Genomic DNA, 19,105 nt, shown 5'->3' with positions numbered 1-19,105 from the left:
ACTCTACTTATTACTGTGAACACTAATTCCCGCTTTGAATAGTCAAGTTGTGCATGGGATCAAAATAATCTACACAATAAGCCTTGAATCGACTACAGGAAATGCATATACTGTACCCTGCTACAAGGAAGTCTTTCTTGAAACAGAAAACAAAAAATGAAACCATAAAGCTGAACTAGGTATCATCTGAAACATACCAGCAAAGTAGGCTAATCTGAAGCCTTTTCTGGAGATGCTATCATCTGAATGAAATCTGATCCAAACATGATCCTGTGAAGAGATGTATGGTGAAGGAATGGAGGAGCCGCATGCTCTATAGCCTTCAATATTCTTGTAGCTTCCAATTGTTAACCAATCTGAGCTGCATCGTCGTGATCCCTGAACATCAAAATCTTGAAAGCTGGGGAGGAGGGGGGAGGGGCGGGGGGGGTGGGGAGGGAGAGAAAAGAAAAGAAAAAAAAAAAAAAAGAGGTCAAAATTGCTACTGAACTGGATATTACACAACCAAGCTGATGAATTGCTACACATAAAAATGGAAATCAGAGGTAAGTTCTTTTCTGGTCTGAAATAAAAGGAGCGGCTTCTCTACCCATGTAAGAATAGGATTTAATCTTGTGGTGATGATACTTTTATTAGGACAGCAGGAATCTATTCTGTTCACCAAAATACTGCATCCACTACTTAAGGCAGCTCAGTTTTCTATAAAAAACACATTAAGTCTTCATTTAAAAATAAATTAAATAATTCTGTTAATGAAATTGTCTTTGGGAGTCTCATTTAATGACTTTCATATACTACTAAGTGGTTTTATTTAACCCAAATTTCATCAGAACTTTAGCTAATGCTACACTTAGCCAATGATATGACTTGACACTATGAATACAGTTAAATTGTTCAAAACTATGATTTTAGATAAAATTTGCTTCCAGTTGCACTACTCAGTTACCCAATGGTTATGTCATGGAATGTCATGGAATGGCTACAGCTATATCAAGACATGCCGTCATGGTAATGAAGTGTGAAGGGGAGACAGTCTGGGCAAAACAGGTCAGTACAGACAACACAGCAGTAAACCAGAAATGAAATGTGAAATGTATGCTACGTAGATGAGTGGAAGGAAACAATGTGAGAAAAATGAATGAGTTTTATGAAAAATAAACTGTATGAAAAAGTTTGGAAAGCATTCTAGTAGATGAACAGCTCTACCTACTTTACACTGCATTTATGCCAGTTTAATATTTAGTAGAAAGACTGTTTAAATTAAAAAGCAGTACTTTAGAAGAGTAACTGATGTCAAAGCAAATACTTCATAATGAAGAGCTGCTTCTTAGGTCAGCAGGTCTGTACTGGAAACTGAAGTAAATCTGCAGCTAATGTAGTTTCATGATCAGCCTGTGAAGCAGTACTAATTTATATCTTGATGCTAAAACAAGCCTAGATTTCCCTTGTGGCAGTAAAGGGGAATAAACTCATAAGAACTTGAGCCTACGATACAAATTTTTTACATTACTTCTTCAGAAAAATTATAAGGTATGTGAAAATGTGAGGAGCTCCCTGCACCAAAAGTCAGCATTTACAAAACTGCAATCATACGTATTGATTTACTATTTATATCCTGCCACTTTTAAGCACACCATGAGACTTCATAGCAATGAAGCATTACAGAACTTCCCCTACACATTTTTTAATGCAAATTTCTTATATTTCAGAGACATCAAAAAGAAATCAAATAAATCAGCACACAAACTTTTTCTAGTCACCAACTCTCCAGTTGAAAACAAATGCTACATGGCTGTGTGAGAACAAATCAGATAAAAGGAAAGGCAGAAAACAAACAAAACAGAAATCCTACATTTACAAGAAGGAAGAGAAAATTGGTACATACACAATTGGCAGTTAAAAATGTCTAGTTAGTACTTCTTCAATCCATGTGGTTAATACAGGAGCACTGTTACCTTATAGTAATGATCTCCCCTGGGTTTGCATGGATGTACCAGCTACAGTTGATTCGGGCAGGATACTCAGAAGGCCACCCTGGACTTGTGATTGTCCCGCTTGATGATCGAATTTGTTCCGGAATATCTCCACAAGCTAAAAAACACATATATATTGAAAGCTACTTGATTAATGCCATTTTTTTTAAAGTCAGTAGGACAAAAATCAATCAACACTTATCACAGAAAATATCCCACTGAGTTAGATGAGGTAGCAATAAAAACAATGTCTAAAAGAAGTTCATAATGGACACAGTTCACAGCATGTCAGCCAAAAGATGTTTTCCAGTGTTGATAGTGCAGAAGTTTATACTAATGTCAATTAGTACTACAGATTAAAAAAAGCTTACTACATACAGACTTTGACACTTCATTAGCAATCTGAAAGGTTTTGTATTTCCCAATTTTATTTTTAGCCTTCACAAAGACTCAGTTCAATTTAACTATGCATTTATATCTTATACTGAAAAATGCATTAGAAGGTGAAAAATAAATTAAAGCAAAACAATCAAGTAGTTGAAATTTCCTGTCTTAGGAAGACCCAATGCCTGGCCATCATTTAAATACCCCCTTCCAGTCCTTGGCATGAAAATGATCTTCATACACATGATTTCAATGCTTGCAAGGCGAAAAGCACTTACTGCAGCACACTTCATTTATAGATATTAAAAGTTAGGTTTACAACACATTATTCTTAAGAGGGACTTGCGTAACTCTATTTCTGATAATGGACTAGAAAGCTTGTATTTGTAGGACTAATTCTATGCAACTGAAGTAACTTCGCCATTTGTATTCTTACTTTATTATAGTGTAGCTTTCTGTATTGGCCTTAACTCAATTGCTTGTTCCTTTCACCGGAGCATTCTCAGCTCTGCTGATTTTATTTCAAGTCATGTACTTACTAGTTTTGTGGTTTTGTTTTGCTGTTGTGTTTTTTTTTTTCCCCTTGGCAGCCTCAAATCCAACACCTGTCATATAGCATATTCACAAACTTCACATAAATAGGAAGGCCAGAATACTCACTACAGAGCCTGAAATTACGAGGAAGTTTCAGAGGTCAGAAAACACATTAAAAATAATTGTCCTCTGTCCTTTTATTTCAGTTTCCTCACTGCTAGTCCAAAACTTGTGAGCTCTCAAAGTTTACTGGTAGAGCAATCAGTTACGCACAGTAGTTTAAACAGAAAAACTATTACAAATGAGGAGGCATTTTCATTATTGTCTGATGATCAAAAGCTTTTAGTGTTTTTAAAATTTTGAATACGTATTTGATTAAAGTAACAAATCCAAACTGATGCAGTGATAACACACGATGAAGAATGAACTGCATTTGTAATAGTGCACAAGTTGTAATAATGTAATTTGTAAACAGGTTATTAATTTTTTTTCTATTTTTATCCACAATCAAGCTTTTAAGATCATTTTTCAAGACTATGGGGACCTGAAATTATATTGTATTAGAGCTAGTCAATAAAGTTATATTCTTAAATGATTATTATTACGTAGAAATACTTATATATGGCATAACAAATACATCTCTAAAAATAGGTTTGAAAGGATTAAAAGACAAAAATTCTGGCATATGCCTGCATTTTCTGCATTAGTTTAAATACAGAAATTTAGAAACAAAAATAAAACTCAGTAAATTTACTGTTTTCACATACAGCTGTAAGAAAACATTGCTTTAGATAGTTTTTCACATGTTTCTTATTACAGCTTCATTCATGCCGCACAGTCAAGTACTAACATACTTTGGCTACAGAACACAGGACCTCTCCTAATATCTAGGGACAAAAATGTCTCAAGATACAGAAAGATATTATTTTATTTGAGTATTCAATAAACTATTCCCTGGAAACTTTCTTGTTTTAATTTTGAGCAAGCCCTATAGGTGGTGCTGTAACACCATGATATTTTGGAACACTACTCCTATATGAATGATCTGGATATACTTTACATCTGTTCAGACAAGAAATAGGAGGGCTGGAAAGAAAAACTGGTTATTTGCAATTAAATATTGAAGTAAAATAGCATTTTTAAAAGGTACAAAAACAAATGCAAAAAAGTAGAAGTATGTATAAACCAAATGTACCAAGCTTGTAGATGTTGGCAAGCAATTCCATGCACTCCTTGGTTACTACTGAAATAGCGCTCAGCTTAAAATAAGCTGCCTTCAGGTGAAATTCATGCTATTACAACGTTCATCTGGTTTTAGATATTTACAAACTGACATATGAGATTTTGTCACTGAGAACTTCTAAGGAAGTTTTTCAGTTTGCCTGACAAAGAAAAACCTTACTCTAGAAGATAAAAATAATCCATTCAACATATTTTCATTCAATTTTAAAAAGTTCACCTCCAAAAACTTAAGCATGCTATAAATGTATGTACAGCATGTGCGTATTGAATAGGAACCTCCAAACTCTGCTAGCAACTGTACATTACTAAGCAATTAGCTTTGCAACTTATGCTGGCACAGCACACACTGACAACTATAATTTACTCAGTCCAATCCCTGCAGTAGTATAAGCAGTAACTTTTACTTGTTACAGGAGTTTGAATGGAAGAAATTCCACATAGAAAGCCTGTATAACCAAGGTAGTATTTTCAGAGCACTCTGAAAACTTTCAGTTTTACTCAAATTTGGTATTTTTTAGCCTTTGTTTGCAATACCAGTCATATCCCTGTATTTCCTATATTTTTTTTACTTAAGATGGTTTAAGTGTGCATATGACAAAGTGGGGATTGGACAAATAAAAGGGAATGGATTTGAAAAGTGAATTACAGCTTCCTTAGCTGAAGGTTAGCTACATAACCTAAATGTACTTGCATACTTGGTATACATTCATGCACTGAAATCTCTTACTTATAACTCAGGAGACCCAGAAATCTTCCATTTGCTTAAAAAAAATGTATAAAGGTCAAGATCAACTGTGTAGAAGCTTCACTTCAGAAATGCTGTCATTCTGAGAGACAATAATTTCTCAGAAAGATTTTTAAAATCAAGGATAACCTTTTGAAATAGAAGAGCTTTAAAGGGAATCTACTTTATAAAAAGATAATAGCAAGCCTTTTAAAACCAGTTCCTGACCCTCTGCTTAACTAGGTTATTTCTTCTAAAGCTTTTGAGAATATAATGTAAAATACATTTTATTCATGTGTTTGTAAACATGGAGAATGTGAGCAACATCAAGAAGGGCATGGGAATCAAAAAATACAATTCAACTGACAGCACGTAAAACAGACATGTATGAATAGAGGCAAACATCTTTTCATTAAGTTGTGGAGAATTTGCACTTCTAATTTCAATTGCTAGTGGCCCTGCAGGCATTTGCCATACAGGTCAGTTATGTCTATAGGAACTTAAAATTACAAAGAAAACTGACTAGGTTTGGAATAATTTATTAAAAGTATTAAAAATACATAAGAAAACAGCACAATGAAAACTAGAGGAGTCAGAAAAAAAAGATGAGTTTGTAATGGAGGTAGAAGCACAAAAGAGATTGAGAAGGTTGCATCACAGAGAAGCAAAGATACATAGTGATGCACGCCCAAGATGTTTTCAAATCTCATGCATGAGTGTTGTCTCTTCCTACATTCCTCTCAATTCCCCTATATTCTTTAGTACAATTCTGCTCATCCGTCACCTACCCGTTTTAAACTTTTTCCGTTGTAAGCCTTTATTTTATTAACACTCTATTTACTTAATTTAACAATCTGTTTGTTACCGTGACATAACTCTGTTCAGTAGATTGCAATACTGTAATTAGGACTGAAGATGTTTCATAGACTAAAGTGCAAAATAATGGTCAAAAAAAGCTGCTGAGAAGATAAGCTGTGCACGTGGTTTTCTGGTGTACATGGATTTTCTTGTAGACTTTTTAAAAACATGTACAAGTTTCCTTATTCCCTTCTTCCTGAAATTTCTTCACCACCCCTTGTTACAGAATATGACCGTAAACTACCTATGGGATGTTGACTGGTAAACAGAAGAGAGACAAATGAAAACTTTATAGTACAAAATTCAACTTGCAAGTTATAACAAGAAAATAATTGAGAAACCTATGCAAAACTTCTATAGCAAGATCTAGAGGAGTAAAGTACCTGTAGTAACAGTGAACAACATGTCAAGGAAAAAAGTCACTTCAGAAAAGCAGGGAGAGGGAGATTAGGGATTTATCTTCACAGTAATGCCAGGAGATTAGTTGAAAAGATAAAAGAATTAGCTTTCAATGTGAACCACAAGATGATAAGGTATGCATTATATTGGACATGGTAAGGACATGAATGCAGCTGGATAAATGATCTGAAGGTGTTTAAAACAGCTTAGAGTAAAAAGAGAATAATGTTATGATAAAGTCTAAACCATGAATAGGGAGGATAATTATTGCATTTGTAACTCTCAGGAGCCACTGAAAGTCTTATTTGGAGAGCTACAGGGGAAGAAGGCATAGGAGTCTTTGCCTCCAGGTCAAGCTGTAAAGCTTTAATTTAAAATGCCCTTTGCTCTGGAATAGAAAGACACTCCCAGTAAAAAGGAATCATAATAATATTATTATTTTTTAAATTGTTGTGAACAAGTGTTTTCACCAGTGTAGAAGTTCTTTAAAACCGGGGTGGGGGTGGATTGGTTTTGCAGTTGTGACAATTATGGTGCTACATACCCCAAAGAGAGACTTGAAAAATATTTCTAAATTTTTCAGATTTTAAAGGCATAAACACTTGTTCTCTATGATCGCTTATATGCGAGAGACAACATTCTATTATTGCTGCTGGTAGAAAAAGCATGCTTATATATTAGAGGTGTACCTGCAACTTGGCAGATATAATATACAGCAGAAGCATAAATACCAAAGACCACAGAGGTCTGTGCTATTAAAACATAATTTAGTAAGGTAGGTCATGTAGCCTTACAGCAGCAGCATGACAGGAATTCTACCATCAAGACAATCATTTCATTTTAAATCCCTTCTCAGTAGCAACAGTCCAAGAAAATCGCTTGCTTGGTTTCAACACCAAGTTAAAGTTGGATTTAGAAAGATTAAAGGCCAGATGTCTTTGGTTCTATTTTACAGAAACTCTGCTTAAAAATATTCTGATAAATATAAAGCTGTCCAGGTATGCTTGATAAAATATATAATCTGCAAGTACAAAAACATGTTTGGGAGACCCAGGTTGTTTCAAAGGAACTCAAAAATCATCTAAATCCATCCCCATCTTTTATATTTGGGCCATACACCAAACATTTAAGATGTACATACAAAGAACTGTAAGGAAAATGCCACTAGGTCTGCCTACATGCTTTCTTCAGGTTTTCATTAACAGACCCCCCCCATCTCCATTATCTCAAAATTCTCCAGTGAAGAATTTTCATTTTATATTAAGATAGAAGCTTAAAGAGTATGATATTTATTTTTCCCCAGCTGGAAAGCTATTTTAGAACACAAGACAGCCAGAACTGCCTTTTTTTAAAAAATATATTTACATTTCTTATTTTTTAATTTATCTTTAAATGGAAGTCCTCACTGGATCTTTCTTTTCAGTAGTTAAACGTCTGTCTACCAGCTGCTGTTATCTTGCGTAGGAAGTACATTGTGTTCTCCTCTTCTTGGCACTGCCTATTCAAGCGTGCTGGCCAAAGTACTGAAAGCAGAGTCAAAAATTCCGTTCACCTCTTGCCCAGCAGATGCTTTTCTGCCTGTATTGAGACCTGTGACACGACTGTTGCAGTAAACAAAGGGGTGAAGGGTTATTAAAACATATCCTGAAAGCTGCATAGCTAGATTTTAGGCTGTGTATCTCGTACAATACAATTCAGCAACAACTGTTCCAACAGTGGCAAGTACCTGTGCTGTTATTTATTATTTACAGTGTGCCATAAATGTACTATATATGATACTTGGTGCATTAATACTGTTGAAAAGCAACAACATTCTTCATGATGCAGCACAAGAATGGCAAAGATCTTCTGTAATTAGACTTTTGACAGTCTGAGTGGCAAAAAATGGAAGGGAAAAAGAAGATAGTATGGTGTAACAGAGACCATCCACTGACCCTACATTTATCCAAAAAACTTAATCGTGCACAAGTAGCAATGTAAAGTCTGAAGTGATACTGCAACGATAACTACAGTGAGATGTGCAAGCTGCTGTCAAAAAGGGCGAGTTTGCATTTTGACTCTTATTTTCAGAGAAGGGTGTGAAAATCAGTTCAATTTCCTGGGATTAGGGGCACCTTCCCTATGGAAAGAATCAGGCTTGTAGAGTGTTTGTTTCCCCACTTGCACATATTCTGAGCATCTGTACCATAAAACACGACCAGCAACTTAGCTGACACTGTTTAACATGCAAAGAACAAAGACTATACACTGGTATCACCTAACGCCTTAATGGACATACAGTCACATCACTAACACAGAAGAGTCCCAACTGTGGCTGCTGCCCAGAAAAGGCCTAAGACCGACTTACTGGAAGAGAATGTAGCAACCTTTGAGCAACGTGTGCTGCTTTTATACCCCATATTCTCCCAGCGTCTCATCAGTTTCTCAGTTTCATGAGTCCTAAAATCCTTTTTTTCTTGCGTTAAGGAAACTGTGCAGTCAAGTGTACAGTAGTTTCAGTTACTGCTTCAATCTAATCAGGTGAAACGCATAACTCCTGGAGTTATATTATTTGATAGTAGCAGTGTCCAAAATTACATTTCAATAAATTACATTTCACAAAAACTTTACTGTGGAAAGAAAATATCAATTCAACTTAAACCAACTTTTCTCTTAGTTCAATGTTTGTATGGAAAAATAATTAAGCAGTCCACTTAGAAAGGCATAATCTGTTCATGAGCATGCAGGTATCAATTTTATCTTATGAGAATTTTTCCATGTTCCAGTTGCTTCATTCCTTATTACATGCTGCAAAAGGCAGTAATAATTTTTATAGCCAAATATCTCTTCATAAGATACCAGGTGGCTTTCAATATTTACTATTTAAGTCATGCATGAAATTTAAACATTACAAAAAATGACTTACCCGTTGACACTCCTGAAATATGCACATTTTCAGAATGTTCTGCAAGAGCACCATTTCCTAAAATTAAACATAATGAATAAGCTAATTTCCAAGATAAAATTTGTAAAAATTCTTCAGATACCTTTTTACAGAACAGAAAGAACAAAACTGAAGTTATTTTAATTAATATTAAACATTAAAGGTCCTATGTTCATTTTATAATAAAACTTAGAGAAAAAATAGAGAAAAAGTTGCTCTACAATGAAAATAAGAAACAAGCATCATTAGTGTACTAGGAACAATTAAATATACTAGAAAGTTAAGGAACGAGAGACTGATAGTAGCAAAGAGTTTTGAGAAACTTCAGGCATTTTAGATAGTAGATTTTACATGATTTTGCATCAAATGTTATTTTCTTTTCAAGAAAGGTTTATTTCAATGCATCTTCCCCATCTCCTCCTGGATCAAGATTCGTAAGTAAATGCTATGCAAATAAAGACATCTGGGGGAAGACATCCATCTATTTCATAATGAATTGCAGCCTATACCCTTTATCCAAAACGGTATTTCAGGTATAGCCAGGAACTAGCTACCTTCAAGAGTAACTCCCCATCAATGTTCTTTAAAACGAAGTACACTTGCAAAGATGAACAACGAGACCCATGAGGTCATCAAGAGTTAGAGACAAAAAGTTATTTCTTCAAATCTCATACTACTTTGTACTCCTCCAAAGTAAAAGTCGTCTGCTAAAATGAATACGTTTGCTGATGGGTGGTAGCCCTGTTACATGATGTGACAGATCATGTTGTATTTGTGCACATTTCCTCCACTGAACAGTTCTCATTCTCCTCTCCTTTATTCAACATCTTTTCTTTTAACCTTTACAACAAATTTTTAATAAAATCTTCCAGGCATTTCGGGAGGAGAGAGCTACTTTCATAAACAAGCTGCTTTGAACATAGGCAGTGAATCTAAAATTCAAAATACATCACTAAGCAAATTTTAAACACACAACTCTTAATCCCTCAAAGTTTTGTAATATTGAAGATTTGCCATATCAAACAGATTTTCACACATGTGAAATCAGTTGTTCTACCAGAACTGCAATGTAAGTGTGATGCGTTTGGGTAACAAGAACCTCAAATACATGAGGAAAACTCAAAGACTGTTAGAGTTGACCTAGATGAACCTTAGAAATCTCTCAGATTATTACTTCCTTTTTTATTGGAAACTGTCATTGAAATAGAGTGTGTTCAGATGCCATTTAAGCATTACTAACTGCTGACAACTTTATGAAATTTTTAGGCAATGATCTCAATTATGTCACACAGTTCCATACAAACTGAGCCCACTACAATATCAATATATCAGATAACAGATCAGTAATTTCCATTAAGATATGGGAACATAATTATCTTTTAAATTCCTGTTAGTCTATCTATTTAATACAGCAAACTACGAGTATATAAAAAAAAATTTTCTTAGGTCACCAGTAAGCTTTCATATTTCTTGATGTTTTAAAGAAATATTTACTATTCATTTCCACTGGAACCTGAAGTTTAAAACTGAAACACGTGCCACCTAACAAAACTTGAAACAAAGTTTACCCACATCAATTACAGGAGCTGGTTAAGTACACGTGACAGCACAGCACTGGAAGACACACACTGAGAAGTTCCTGCACAAATCCATTCTGCCTGCAAGAAACCAAGTTTGTTTTTCAAAAACTGGCATCTTCCATCACTTACTTTTTTTCTTTTTAGTGACTTAAAAAAAAAAAAAATCACCTGTGTAACCAGGACTATACCCATCTCCTTCATATTCTTTTATAAATACTTATGACAAATGGACCACTTATTTTAAGCAGTATTAAACAGAAATGTATGTTAACTTCAGTCCTGCAGCTTAAGATACGGTCAGCAACTGCATTTAAGTTAAAAATTTCAAATGGACAAGGCTCAAGATAAAAACAAGTGTTTATAATGTTTTTTCTTAAAAAATCAAAATAGAATCTTCGGTAAATAGGATACGAAATATGTTAAACTACTGGTAACCTTTAGGTTAAACAAAAGTATGGAAAGTACTTTTAATGGCTTTCTATTTAAGTGCACATGAGTGTGTTTCCACCACTGCTGGTAATACCTCTAAAGATTCCTTGACTGCAATTAAAAAAAAAAAAACAAACCCCAAAAAACAGCCAATTGGTTATAAAATGAGTTAAGACTCTTCATAGAGTGCGTTTACAGTATGGAATAATCTCCAGTTTCTGAGGTGCCTTTCTGTCTTGAATAACTTTAAAAATCTCTTAAATGTTCGAAGTATTGTTATGGTCAAAGTTGGTCACTGATTCTGATGGACTCATCCATAAAATTTTATTTTATTTTCACAGCACAAAGCCAGTCCCTTTGACCTTCGTCAGTTTTTTCTATCCCACTCTAATCCTCCAGGCTGAGATGCTGTCTTGTCTTGGGAGTAGGCAGAAACAGACAACAAGTAGTTCCATGAACACTTAAATTAATGCCTTTTGATTTGTGTCTCACAGCTGACTGACCACAGAAGCAGGCAAGATGACACTAGGTTTGCCTTCAGGTTTTCCAGCAGTTGGGACATTTCTTCCCTATCAGTCTGTATGAAACTACATTAAACACCCCCCACCCCACCCTGAAAAACCCAACACGCTGACAACATCACTTCCGAACATCCTGGTCAAAGAGCCATGAGCCCTATACTCCTATACGGACTCTGGAAAGGAGAACAAAGCTACGTGGAAGATAAAAACCATGGCCATGGAAGGTACCTGACTCACTAACATCTTCTGACTTTCATCACAGAAAAATAAACATGGGCCAGGGGAGTGTGGCTGGCAGCAAGGTGGTCTCAGCAGCAAACACTCCAACCAAACTGCAAAGGAAAGCTATAAGGGGAAAGTGTGGAAAAAACAATGCTTTCACACTTGAAAAGCATGACATGTTTGGAAAAAAAATAGCTGCCACATCCTACATATTTGAAACCCAGACAATAGCAGTGATGCTCAGATTAACGTGGAGGCTAACCACCACACAGCAACCTTCATTTTGGGATGATACCCCCCCTACATCCCTCCTTCCCCATGGCCTGCGCAGCACAGTTCGCTCTCAAAGTGGGAAGAATATCAAAGGATTATCTCCATAAAACTTCAGAGCATAAAACTAAGCCTACAGTCCTGAAATGATCTTCTCCTTTAAGTTTTACTCCAATTCATGCAGTTTTCAAAAAACATAGCCAAACAGATTCCCCCTCCAAACAAATCCCCCCTCCAATAATTAAGTGTCCCATTCAGATTAAATAAGACAAGCTTCTGCATTCCTGATATATGAACTTGGAGGTTTCAGACAGAGAAGAGAAGTTTATCTAAATACTGATATATTTGAAATATCAAATAATGACTCTTAAATGAAAACCCCATTTTAATTTCAATTTGACTAAAACTAGTACTGAAGTGATGAATATCGTGAAAGTGCACCCAAAAAAATCTGGTACATGCGACTTCTTTGTCCACTGTGATTGTAAAATTGAGTTTTATAACTTCAGTTTGGAAGAACATCATGTACCTTGGGACTCAGTTAAATCCAGACTGTGTTTTACAGAGAAATTAACCTGACTGTTGAAATGAAAAATGAAAAGAAAATCCATAGTGGCAAACACCACCTTTAAGTTACCTTTATTTTTGCTGTTAGACCAAGTAGTTACTGTCCACAAAAAAAAAAAAAAAAAAAATCACGCACACGTATCTCCACTGAAGCTAAATTCTTCTGTATCAAGATTAAGCCTCTGCCATTAGCTTTAACAGCCAAATTAACACCCTCCCTATAAACAGAACTGTATAAATTGAGGAACTGCTGTAACTGAATGGCTACGAACAGAGAGCCTTTTTAAACTACCTTGAGTTAAAAGGTACTGTGGTGCATAATGAATGCTACATAAGCAGACTGGACAGGACACTTCTCTTGAACCACATTTATCAGGGACAAGAGATCAGCAACACTTCCTGTGTATCATGCGTTTCCAAACACCCTTTATCATGGTACGTGTTCAACCTGCTTTACTTTAGACAATGTACTTCATGACCAAATTTCCTTTCTTCATCCTACTCCCAAAATTCCTGTCCCCTCTGTACCTTACAGAGAGTAAGCTTAACTTGTTTACACTGCATCTTGTCAGCTGAAGTTATCTTGCATTAATCTTCACCAAATTTTGCTTCTAACTGACCAAATGTGGATGATGCTACCAAAATAAGAATCTTACAATACATTTCCATGAACAAACTGGTGCTGTGTTACCTATCACCCCACTAAAAAGCCACTTAGCAATGGTTCTATAATGCCCTAGTCTAAAAATAGCAAAAACCATCTTGATCTAGAGGTATGGGAGCTGGAAACATCCATGATGCCTCTGTAATATTCCAGCATGCTTATTGGAAATGACCCCTTTTGCTAGCACATTTGGTGACAGTCCCAGCCTGTGGCCATCTCGCCCTCCACTTCCTGCAAATACCTAAGCACAGTTGTGAAGAAACAAGCTCCACCTGAAGACGCCATCTGTCAGGCTGAACCGCAGCCACACTTGTCTGCCGAGTCTGTGGGAGAAAAGTGCAAAGGCTAACTGCCTACCCATCATACCTACGCATAATCTAAGGTTAGGATGTCACAGCTCAGAGCAGAGCATCTGGGAGATCAACAGAAAAACAAGTACTACCACCCTCCTCCAGGTAAACTAGATGATCTTTAAAGGTCCCTTCCAACTCAAACCATGCTTGATAAAAACATTTGTTCGCTATGTAACCCAAAATACTATATTGAATTATTTACATGTAGGTCACATGCATTTAATGAGCCAAAAAAAATGAGGCAGGATCCTCTCCAGTCTTTTGGCTCATCGTTTACAACTTCCTTATCTCCTGAACATTTTGCATCTGTATTTGTTAAACTACTGTGCATTTAGAATTAAATGCATTAGCTGCAGGGATTTAATGCTCTAACAATAGCAGAGAGCTACATATCCACAGATATACAGACATACTGCTACCAAACTCTCCTGTACTGCAGAAAGAGTAGTACACAGTAAATTGAGATTATGCAACTGAGAAAAAACCCCCATACTTTCTGTAACGTCAAACAAACATGAGGGTACAAAAGGGACTAGACTTGTTTCTTCATCCTTTATAACATCGAAAAGTCTCTGAGAATATGGTTTCTCCTGTACTTTCTCTTCTATCTGTGCAAAATATGTTCTCCTACCACTGCTAAACTGTATGAAAGAAATTCAGACTTTGCCTTCCTCTGAAGACAGGAACAGAGCTACAAGTGCAACTTCAACATTAGAAGAGACAAGGAACTGAAAGCAGAGCAGATAGGAAGAAAGAAAAGAAAGAGAGAGCGAGCTACCTAAGCATTTGACACTTACTCTCCCAGAACAGTTCATGAAATAAACAGTATTATTGCTACAAGGGAATGCTTCAAGTTAAGGTGCGGCAGAGCTCAGAGTACACAGTCCACTGAAGCCAGGCAACATTTGTTACGTCTCTATATTCAGTAACAAAGCGAAGCAGCAGTGTCATTCTCAGATTCCTACAGAAACCAATCACAGCCTTTAACAGGTGACACCATTTTATTATTTCTTGCCTTCTGATGGCTTAGTTTGCAATCACAGCATCCTTTTCATTTGAGGTATGCATGAAATCAAATTAACATGTTTGTGCACCAATATGCATTTGGATTAACTGCTCAAGATAATATTCATGATCCACAGTCATCTCATATTTTTACGTCTTTATTGCTCTTTTTTTAGATAATGTGCATTGTATCTTTGACCAGAAGTTTTTGTGCTACACCCAACTGCTGCTTACTTCCTTGACAAAGGGCAACACATGCTTTTGCCGAAGTTCATGTATTTCATAACAAAAGGCAATTAAAAAAGCATCCTAAGAAGTAACAGTATTGACTTTTAGGCATTAACTGATCAATAATCTCCAGCTGAGATGAAGAATCTTTGCAAGAGTTATTGACAAATTTTGTATTATTTATTTTTAAATCAACAGTTTGATGTTAACTAGTTACGTGCAGTTCTTTTCCGTATTTCCTTAGACTTCAGTACTGGAGTCATAGGAATTTCAGGTGGTCATTTGTAAAACAGTATTAAGCTGTGCAGCAAGATGTACATTATCCTTCAGGGAAGGATTAAAGAAACATTTCTTTTAATATAAAATTACACATGCAACAGACAGAAACACTGAGAGAAAGCCTTACTGCTGTGCAGACATCAGTCAGAATTCTCTACTACAGGCAAGCTGAGCGACAGAGTGACAAGATTTATTCCAAATCCCTGTAACAGAAGAACATCTGCTACTAAGAAGATACAGTAAATACATCTACAATTTCAAACAGTGAAAACGAATGTTCACACAAAATGAGAAAGTGTTGTCTACTCGAACACTACAATGGCATAATTAATTTCTTTAAATAAGGAAAGAATAAAAATGACTAACAGATGAAACTATACTGAAATAGTGGCTTATTTAAATGTGTTTATGATACAAAAGCAGGAAATAAGCACATAACATTTCACTGTAAAAACAGATAAAGCACAGCATTTGTTTACAATACTCAATGCTGTTATTTTATGTAGTACCATTTTTATTTTAGAGCAACTGTGATGTAGTTTTATTTAGAAAACTAAGACAAGAATTAGAGAATCAATTCTGCAATGGAATTGTTTTATGTAGGTTTTAGATTCTTATTTTTACTTGTTACAACAACCAATATCTACCATTTTGTGCTTAGAAAATTATTGTTTGGGTATAAAACAATGGGTATGGTGCTGCTGAAAGTCTGCAGTGTATACTTAAAACCTGTTGTCCAACATTGCATTTTTGTATAACCCCTTCATTCTCATACTGTCCTTTCCTCCTCACAGAGGGACTTTAAATGACATCTAACTGCATGATACTTTTGGAAGACAAGTCTTTATTCATCTCTTTGTGAATAATCACAGCCAGGAAGTTTACTAATCTACTTTCACTGTACAGAGCCTAAACCCAAAGTTAATCAGTTCACTTGAGTGAACAACAGCACATACCTTTATTGCTATCATCTTGGTAACACTGACTTAAAAATCTCCAAAGAAAAATATTCTACTTTTTTTACATTCTTTAGCATTGTAATATTATTCACCCCACCAAAAAAAGTCTGTGTTTGTTCTTCAAAAATTGACTATTAAAACAGGTACTCTAAAAATCAAAGTTCACTACTTAAGTGAATGCTTTGAATTTGAAGAATATACAGTGATCAGGTCATAACAGATCTATTAACTTCTCTGCCAAAACACCATATATCCTTTATTCCTGACAACATTTTTATGGTGTTAACTTGGGATTTGTCTACATCAGTATTTTATTTCAGGTAAGAAGCATGCTTCTGAATCTCCTGATCTGCTCCACTTCCTTTGCTTTCATTCACATTACACTGTGGCCTTGGAAACATCAAACTGGATTCCTTTTAGATGACACACTCCTACAGGTAATGGGTACCCAGTTCTCTGGACCACACTAGAGCTAGTCCAGGGAAAACCCTTCAGAAATGTATACAGCGCAAACATTAGATCATCCGCGTAACTCCACAAATCCCCTCCTGCCAGGCTGTGGGACATGCCAATGCAGAGACACCTCCAGCTACCCAACATACCAAGTGTGCTCTCTGCTCACCACAACTCCAGTGCTGCCAGGGAGGCTCCACCTCAACTTCAGGCACAAGCTTCAGTTTCCACTGTCATTCAGTGTGAGCAACACAAGTTCTCTTTCTGGTATGCAGTGCTTAATGAATCATTATTCACTAATATTACACCATTTGTGAATGTCATTGCAACACACAAAAGAAAATTTACAAAATTCCGTATAAACCATAACGAGATGCTAGCATAATGCAAATCTGACATAGATGCTGCCAGCCAGATGATGCTGGAGTATTCAAATCGAGCCCTCAGCACCACTGTGATATATCAAGTAAACATTTGGAAGATGCTGCAGTCTACAATGTGAGCTCTCACATTCTTACTCTATAGGTGTGGCTTCTCAGTCACTTTCCATTCTTCCTTCTCCCTTCTACAGGAAGGGGCAGCTCTCCCTTGTTGCCAGACAAAGACACAAAGCAACCAGCAGTTCTGTACTTGGCTGTGTTTAATGAAGCACAAACCTTTTCTCTGCGTATACCAGCAGGAGAGACTCTCACAAGAGAACAGGAAACACCTTTGAAAGAGATCTTTGCATACCAAATTAGCAAAATAACCCAAGGTTCTTTTATCCTAAGTTGCAGAAGAGAAGCTAGAGTAGTAACTATAGCAACTCTGATTTAATGCTGCAGGTGGAAAAAAAAACCCAAAACATTTGGTCACATCTGTAAATCCCACAAGACAATTTTTAATTGAGTATATTGTCATTAAAATACAAAAAACTTAAATTAATAACTAAACCAGCTTTCCTTAAGAGAATGATTTTTGTATGAAAGTTTCAGCAAAACCAGTTAAAACTTCCCAGCTGTAGTTAGAAAAGGTGGGGACAGAAAAGAACTTGGCTTTTTTCTTTAATTCTCACTCAGAAATTCCACAAACTATTTATAGACAGCTCTAATATACTTGGCAGCAAGCAGTGGAAATTGGAAATCTAGCAGAGACACTGGCTCAGCTTCAACAAGATTCCTGATTTTAAGCACATAAGTAGTTCTATTCATGTCAAGCACTATACTTCTACCCAGCCAGGTATAAAGCAAGTTACTTGACTGACCGTTGCCTGCAAGTTGTACGTGTTCTCAGGTGGTAGTCCACAGCAGCATTTCAGATTAGACAAACTGAGAGTAGAAAAACCAGATTACTAAACCAAATTAAACAGTTCAAACAGTGAATACAGTCTTCTAAATTACAGCTAAATCTCAGATAACTTTAAAAAAAGGTAAAGAAATCAGAGGAAAAGAGCGTAGACCAGGAACAGGGAGGGGGGTGGGGGTGTTAAAGGCAAGAGAGACCATAATGCCTACCCATCCTTAAATGAACTGTCTCCTTTATAAGGCTTAGGTGCCTATTCTTAACTGATTAGACCCTATCATGAATGCATACCTAACAATTTGCCATCCTATTTGAAAACGTTGTACTGCTGTATTACGTACAAACCTAGAAAAAGCCAAAGTTTCTAGCTATTTTAAACAGCTACGTTTAAAATAATAAAGCTCAATTATTTTAACAAAGGACTGTTCAGATCCTTTATACGTGTTCAGCTGCAGTAACTATTTTCCTCTGAAATTCTATTTCAGATACTACAAGTATTTCACATTTGAGAAGTGCCAGACTGGGGGAAAATTTCAATGTGTGGGCTGCACAGTGCTGATACAGTAGGGGGAAGAGCATTTCAGATTTGATTCATACTCTCCACATGCTTCGTACTTTTATCTACTACGGTTTCTTTAAATTGCTGTTGCAGTTATAAAAACTAGTTTTGGTTTTGCTCCATGCAGGTTTGGATTGATTTCCATCTTAACTCCTTATAACTACAGGAACAAATGGCAGTAGGAAACAGTCTACACACAGTAGGTATGTTATATTTAAAACAAAACAAAAAACCAAAACAAAACAAAAAAACAAACAAACAAAAAAAAAAAAAAAACAACCAAAAAAACCACCACCAAACATCTACAGTCAATCAGAAGATTTCAGGCCTTTACCAGAAGTTAGATGGTAAAAGCAGGGCTTCAGATCATATATTCTTAAGCTATAAAACTGCTGGTTATCCTGTTTTCTTCCAATTATTTGATTCCATTCTGTCTTGAACAAGTGCTAACAGAAGAAATGAAATCATTATTCATTAACTAATAACAGCAGCCATCATAAATCTATTATAAGCCTGCAGAAATTAAAATATTATCTGCTGTTACCCCATGAATCCCTAACAGGAACCCTCAAAACATCCAAGCTTCTAGTTCCAGATGACAGCATGACTCAGAGTTGACAACTGATTTTTTTCCAAAAAAGACTTAAGTAGTGTAGGAGTACTTGATATTGGGGGGTGGGGGGTGGGAGAATCACGAG

At 35.9% G+C, this 19,105-nt stretch overlaps 1 protein-coding gene across 1 annotated transcript in view; it reads right to left on the bottom strand.

Moving 5' to 3' along the window:
* Window positions 1-19,105, bottom strand: part of LRP12 (LDL receptor related protein 12) — a 51,087-nt gene that overhangs the window by 14,171 nt on the left and 17,811 nt on the right. The window contains exons 2-4 of the mRNA XM_059815311.1: window positions 9,020-9,076; window positions 1,956-2,091; window positions 198-400 (exon numbers count right to left, since the gene is read on the bottom strand). Coding sequence (XP_059671294.1) covers window positions 198-400; window positions 1,956-2,091; window positions 9,020-9,076 — 396 coding nt within the window. The remainder of the gene's footprint in view (window positions 1-197; window positions 401-1,955; window positions 2,092-9,019; window positions 9,077-19,105) is intronic.

The sequence above is a fragment of the Gavia stellata genome, chromosome 3 (assembly GCF_030936135.1).
Source record: "Gavia stellata isolate bGavSte3 chromosome 3, bGavSte3.hap2, whole genome shotgun sequence".
In the NCBI taxonomy this organism is placed as follows: Eukaryota; Metazoa; Chordata; class Aves; order Gaviiformes; family Gaviidae; genus Gavia; species Gavia stellata.
Note: the sequence above shows the minus strand (reverse complement) of the source record. Positions and strands in the feature narration are given on the sequence as shown.